Source organism: Lethenteron reissneri, chromosome 29 (assembly GCF_015708825.2).
Source record: "Lethenteron reissneri isolate LAM-NWPU_2019-01 chromosome 29, ASM1570882v1, whole genome shotgun sequence".
Classification (NCBI taxonomy): Eukaryota; Metazoa; Chordata; class Hyperoartia; order Petromyzontiformes; family Petromyzontidae; genus Lethenteron; species Lethenteron reissneri.
Window position 1 is genome coordinate 7378124 of NC_083807.1, and position 6357 is coordinate 7384480.

At 52.2% G+C, this 6357-nt stretch overlaps 1 protein-coding gene across 2 annotated transcripts; it reads left to right on the forward strand.

Annotated features, from left to right (window-relative positions):
* The first annotated feature begins 447 nt into the window (after nt 1–447).
* Nucleotides 448–6000, forward strand: OSR2 (odd-skipped related transciption factor 2). Of its 2 annotated transcripts, none has more exons than XM_061562524.1 (4): nt 448–596; nt 1615–2338; nt 3222–3321; nt 5683–6000. In XM_061562524.1, exons 2-4 carry the CDS (start codon nt 1686–1688, stop codon nt 5863–5865), a joined length of 936 nt encoding a protein of 311 aa, XP_061418508.1. In that variant the 5' UTR covers nt 448–596; nt 1615–1685; the 3' UTR covers nt 5866–6000. The 2 variants fall into 2 exon arrangements, with proteins under 2 accessions (XP_061418508.1, XP_061418509.1); XM_061562525.1 differs by having other exon boundaries at nt 449–596; nt 3222–3360; nt 5683–5851.
* Nucleotides 6001–6357: the final 357 nt, after the last annotated feature.

The window sequence follows — 6357 nt, forward strand, 5'->3', positions numbered from 1 at the left end:
AGCGCTTGGCCCAACAGCCTCACGCCGACTATTGGGGTCATCTTTGTACGTGTGGGGGCAGAATCGGCAGCACGCGTTGTGCATCTGACAATCATCGCAGTCTGTGCACCCATAACACCTGGGGTCCATCCCGTGACCTCCTGCCACCCAGCCTTCGACAATCCACGCAGCTTCAAAGTTGCATCCGCGACAATCGCCATCCGCCACTTAAGTGGGCGGTGACGCCACCACGGCGCTTGTGCCCAGGCTACGTGCACCTTGAGGGCACCATCGAGCTTGGCACACGCAACCGCGATGACCCTTTGGGAACGTCACTGACTGCTGCTGTTGTTGTTGTGTGAGATGGAGTGCGTGGGTGTGAAGGGAGGGAGGGGGAGGGATGGGGGAGGGATTAGGGAGGGGCACTGCCGAAGTTGCCAGTGCTTGGCGATATGAACCCCCGTTATCTGGGTTCAATTCCCTACACGTGGGGCAGAGCATCACTGGCGCCAAGTGGTACCATAATCACCTGCCCAGAGCCTCCCCTCTGTCCACTCTGCCGTTAACGCAGGTGGTGGATGACTCGCTGTGTGTACATCACCCAGCACGAGACAAAGGTGGTGTAATTGCTAACCTAATTTAATATTGGTGTTTGCAAGTGTTGTACATGTATTCCTTTTGACCGAGAAAACAAACCAACGTTCGTCTATTATCGTCAGTTTGCTATGTGTGTGTGTATATTGCACGTTCTAAAAATGATAAACTACATTACCGCATTCATGTATTATGAATTAATGACCATTGCTCTAAGCGAGAGGAAATAACTTAGTATGATATATCGGGATATATATAGAGATAGTTCCGCTCTTTAAAACTATCACGTGGCGTATGTCATGGGTATTTAACATAATTTATGTTCGCAGGTGTGTACGATCGTCACCGTGTGTTCGGATACGGCGGTTGTTGTGCTTCGTTATATCCTGTGATCCCGGCGATCTGAGTTAGAGTCCTCTCGCCACCGAGCATTAAACGAGAGGAAACTGGCGGTACGGTAACATCGATTGCGTGCGCTCGATTTTGGCCACACGAACCTCACCATGTGCCCGCCGTGTCGCCCTTAAACAGGTGCTCGCTAACATCACTTGCTCATACGGTTAGTGTCGTTAAAACGGGGGGAGGGTAGACTATGTATGCAATGATGTGTACGTACCACTTGACCTACCTTGTATAGCATTAGTTGTGCATTTAACTGACAGTCGCGTAGCTTCATTAACCTGTCAATCCGGCCGAGTGGCGCTGTTAGCGTTAGGCTCGACTTCACAGTTGCAAGCCTGCGAGTTCGAATCCCATTCGGCGGGTCGTCTCAGCTCATCAGCCTTGCAAGGAGGGGTCGATAAAATAACGGACCTAATTGTGAGCGCTCCAACAGCGGTTGACCTCCACGCCGTAGAAATGTGACAATTCCTTCGCTGGCCCAGGGCCACGATTCGCGTAGGAGCTGCCTTGAGCAATGGGGGTCTGGGTGCGAGGGGGGGGGGTTGCGGGTGCAGGATGGGTGGGGGTGCGCGTCCTGCCATCGTTGACTTGAACTAACGAGACCACCACCACCACCACCACACGTGCGTCTGTGCGTAGATCCGGGGTTCAGGGCCAGCTACAGCCAGCTGCCCACTCCGCCGCCCACGCCGCTCGGACCGTGCCCAGCCATGGGCAGCAAAGCTCTGCCCGCGCCCATTCCCATCCACCCGTCGCTGCAGATCACCAACTACTCCTTCATGCAGGCGGTGAACGCCTTCCCGTGCGCGCTCGACCAGCTGCAGGGCTTCTACGGCAGCTTCAGCGCCCTGCAGGCCATGCAGGTGAACCAGTGGACGCTGGGCTACCAGCAGCTCGCCGCTCTGCGCGGGGGCGACCTCCCGCCGTCGCCCGGCGGGTTCCTCGATGTGTGTCGCCTCCCGCTGCCGGGGATGCCGCTGTCGCCCCAGGCGTTCCACGGCTGCAAGGCGCTCGGCGTGAAGAAGGAGCGGCCCCGGTTCGACTTCGCGAACCTGGCACTCGCCGCCACGCAGGAAGACCCGTTCCCGAGCAAAGGAGTGCCGCGCGCCTCCGATCAGAGCCGCGGCGGGGGCGACCACGGGTACCCACCCGCGGCCGCGGCTGGGGACGGCAGAGCCAGGCCGAGTCGAGGCCGCCTGCCCGTGAAGACGAGGAAGGAGTTTATCTGTAAATTCTGCGGCCGCCACTTCACCAAGTCGTACAATCTCCTTATACACGAGCGGACGCACACGGACGAGAGGCCGTACACGTGCGACATTTGCCACAAGGCGTTCAGGAGGCAAGACCATCTCAGGGACCACAGGTGCGCCAACACCACCACTGATTTGCAATTGCTGCTGTTGTTGTTGTTGCTGTTGTTGTTGTTAACGCTCGGTCCACTTCAATTTAAACGACGTAGACGTGAAACGTCGTAGCCGATTGTTAGACGTGTGTGGCTTGCGCTCCTCTGTACTGAAGCGGCAATGCATTGGCACGTGCACGCGACGACTTTGTGAATCGACTGTGTCGTCTGGAGGAGGGTGTACGACACACGTTTTATTTACCCAATCTGACCCAACATATTAGCAATAATGAAACAGTAACGGTTGCAAGAACGGATCTCCGTTCAAGAGTTGATTGATCTCTAATTTTTCCGGGGTCGATAAATCAGGTACCTCGCTGTGTGCGACGGATGTCAAACCGTGGTCGTCTCGGGAGTAAACTGACCCCTCGTCACAGCAATGGGGATATCTCCGCCACTGGCTTAGGGCCGTGAAACGTATATGAGTTGCTGACCGGTTCCTCGTTTGAGCAGGGAGACACGTTCCGTTTTGGCCAATATGTACAGACATGAATCACTGCGTATCGTGCATTCCTAGAATGTACATTCTAAACCGCGTTATAGCGTTGAGATAATAATAATAATGCAATTTATAACGCGCGCAAATTTGCGGACATAACGGCCGCAACTCATAGTCTCATTGTGCTGCCCGTGCGCGTGTACACTTGTGTTGATGCAATCCTAGGCACACCATACACTCTTCGTTATTTGCAACGTTTTTTTGCATGCTTAAATTGCATCAATGTGTCTTGTTTACACTTTAACGCACGGACACATTTATATAAAATATATTATTGATATGAGTTACGGCAATTGCTCCAGCAAGCACCTTATAAATATCCCCCCTTGTTGTTTCAACTGACAGGTACATACATTCTAAAGAAAAGCCTTTCAAGTGCCAAGAATGTGGCAAGGGGTTTTGCCAGTCTCGGACTCTGGCAGTCCATAAAACGTTGCACATGCAGGTAAAAGACTAAAGGAAGACGCTGTCATATGATTTCCCAGTAAGTTGTTGCAACAAAAAAAAACAAAAATGTGTTTATTATGCCTTGCGAATCATTTATCTGCACGAACACATATTGAATTCATTCCCAAACGCTGCACACTTTGCCTAACGATCGCGATGCAACGCCATGCGTGAACACAACCACATTTACACTGATCCAGTTGCATTTAATGGCTAAGTGATTACAAATCCGTATAATGTAACTTCAATTCGCATATATTTTTTACACCTTATATATTAGATGGTGAACCACAATAGACGGGGGCTTTGAGTTAAAATACCGGTGGGTTGTCGACCAAGCACATCATCAACTCTCCAAGGCCGATAAAGCACATCCTAGTTTGTTGAACGCTATCAGTGTGGAAATAATTATTTCTTGTGATAAAACTGATCCTCGTCGTGGGAATGTGGAATTTTACATCACATTATCCAGCCACCAATGGATTTCAGCACCGTACCGCATTCTATTTTGAACTTTGACATTGGATAGACACAATCTTAAATGTCAGACTCCGTTGTCAATCTACTGCTCCGTTGGTAATGGGGTGGGGATGTTTGCCCATACTTCACCACGCTGGTCAGTGCGGGTTGGTGAAGTGGAGGAGGGAAGGAGGAGGATCGGTCCAGGTTTTACTCGCCCCTGATGTCAGCTGACAGCCGTTAATTGAACCTCAATCGCCGAGTTAATAGCCGCACTGTGCCCAGCACTAAGTGACTGCTTGCCCATGAATAGCCTTTCCAGTATATACATAGTGTGGGACTTTATATAATATCTGGTTAATAAAAGTTTCGCAAACGTACCGCCACGCGCAGTTAACGTGGTTTTTTTTCTTGCTCGTGTTAAATGTAGCTACCGATAGAACACAACTGTGAAACTTTAATTCAGCGTAGGCTTCGTTCGCGCTATATACATTCACATGAATATGCAGCTGTGCAGTGCAGGTGGAGGCTATTATTGTACGTACAGCAGTCGTGCGTTTGATGTTTAATTTACTATTATTAACACGACAGCATAGACACGCGCTTATTGTTGAGTTGAGTGCATTGCAATAACCTGTGCATATACGTACACAGTAGCTGTTTTTGAACCGGTTTCGCATCCACAAACCATTTCACCGTGGATTACGTTATGGGTTGATCTAGTTGCCTTTATTACGCGATCATAGCATGCTCATAGCCCATGCACCATTGTCATCCACATCAAACACACGCTAACTAGTTCAAGCGACTTGAGACACACGTTGTGCACATATTTGCTGTTCACGTGACAAACAAAAAGGCACGATTTGCCGATAGGGAATCTGACACTGAACAAGTGGCATGCGCAAAGCACCGAATTAAGAACGCCACGGCACTGACGATGTCAACACATCGTAACAGTTACTCATTTGAGGCTGAGCCAACTTAGGGGAGGGCAGTGCAGCGTCACGTGCCACTTGCTTCGAAAGTTTTGTATGGCCGGGAATAGAACACAAGTCGACAATAATGGGAGCGGAGTTACACAGACTCGATCGAACAAAACTAAAGATCCCACGTTTAGACTGCTGGAGTGAGTACAATTATTGAGCACCTATTAAGGCCTGCAACGACACACAGACACGTATCTCGTGTTTAGCCTCGCGGACGTTAGTGCGAATTAACGTTTGCGCACGCTTTGCTAAATACTGACACCACAATTACACACGTAAACGCGCGCTCATTTAAGAGCACAGTACATCTGGACAGCAATTGACTGACGTGTTGTCCTTTTGTTTGCACGTGCGGGTGGTGTGTTGCGAGTGTGTGTGCGTCTGCATGCGCTTGTGCACGTGCGTGCGCGTCCTGCGCGTGTCTGTACGTGCGTTTGCGTGTGCGCGTGTGTGTGCGCGTGCGTGTGCGCGTGTGTGTGCGCGTGCGTGCGCGTGTGTGTGAGAATGTGCGTGTGCGCGTGTGTGTGTGCGCGTGTGTGCGTGTGTGTGCGTGTGCGCGTGTGTGCGTGTGCGCGCTTGTGTGTGTGTGTGCGCGCGTGTGTGCGCGCGTTGCGTGGGGAGCGGCAGTGTAGCGATTAGCTGCCCGAGTTCGATTTATTTGAACCGGTCATGGGCTTCCCCTAGATCGACTCAGCCTCAAATGAGTACCTTGTGTGGTTTGTAAATGTCACCACTGGGGAGACAAAGGCGGCCGGGGGTGGTTTTGGCCACCTACCCCCTCGTGTGCTGTGCCGGCCTTCACAAGTGCTCGCTAACAGCACTTGCCCCAATAGTCTGTTCAGGCCATACGACTGGGGGGGATCTTTGTCTTTGATCATTGTGGCGGTGTGCGCATGCGCAATCCCCCGCAGGAATCGCCACACAAGTGCCCCACGTGTGCGAGGACGTTCAACCAGCGCAGCAACCTGAAGACTCACCTTCTGACACACACGGACATCAAACCCTACAACTGCGAGCACTGCGGAAAGGTGTTTCGACGCAACTGCGACCTGCGGCGGCACAGTCTCACGCACAGCCTGCGAGACGTCTTCTGAAGAAGGATGCAGACAGCAGCCTGGCATGCCCCCACCACCCCCCCACCCCCCACCAGCTCGCGTGGCTCCTAACATCTTCACAACGCAACAACGATCAGGCCAAGCCCGCATTGGCGCCCGCCGTGCGACGCGGCTGTTTGTGCGCTCCCCGCTCGAAGCAAAGAGCACGGTGCGGAAGAAGTTGGAGGTACGTGGGTGCGTGCGTTCTCCCGCAGTGCCCCGTTGTCAGAGAGGGGCCTCGCCACTTTCTTCATCGGGAAGGATGATGATGATGACGACGAAGAAGAATCCAAGACGTTACATTCATGGACGGTGCCAGACGGAGGAAGATTTGCGTCCATGGTAGACCTCTACAATGCAATGTGCCTTACCGCTCGCCGGTTTCCGAGTGCTCACTCGTGGACTCAAAAGCCATCCATCAGTGCTTCATCGCAAGCCATAGGCACCCTGGCGCAGAGCCAGCGTGCATAAGCAGAAAAAATGTGCACTCAG

Bases quoted from the DNA above. Each gene is read 5' to 3' on its own strand.
- OSR2 (XM_061562524.1), top strand. From the start codon at position 1,686: ATGGGCAGCAAAGCTCTGCCCGCGCCCATTCCCATCCACCCGTCGCTG. The intron at 2,339-3,221 runs GTGCGCCAACAC...TTCAACTGACAG, and splicing joins GACCATCTCAGGGACCACAG to GTACATACATTCTAAAGAAA. The intron at 3,322-5,682 runs GTAAAAGACTAA...AATCCCCCGCAG, and splicing joins ATAAAACGTTGCACATGCAG to GAATCGCCACACAAGTGCCC.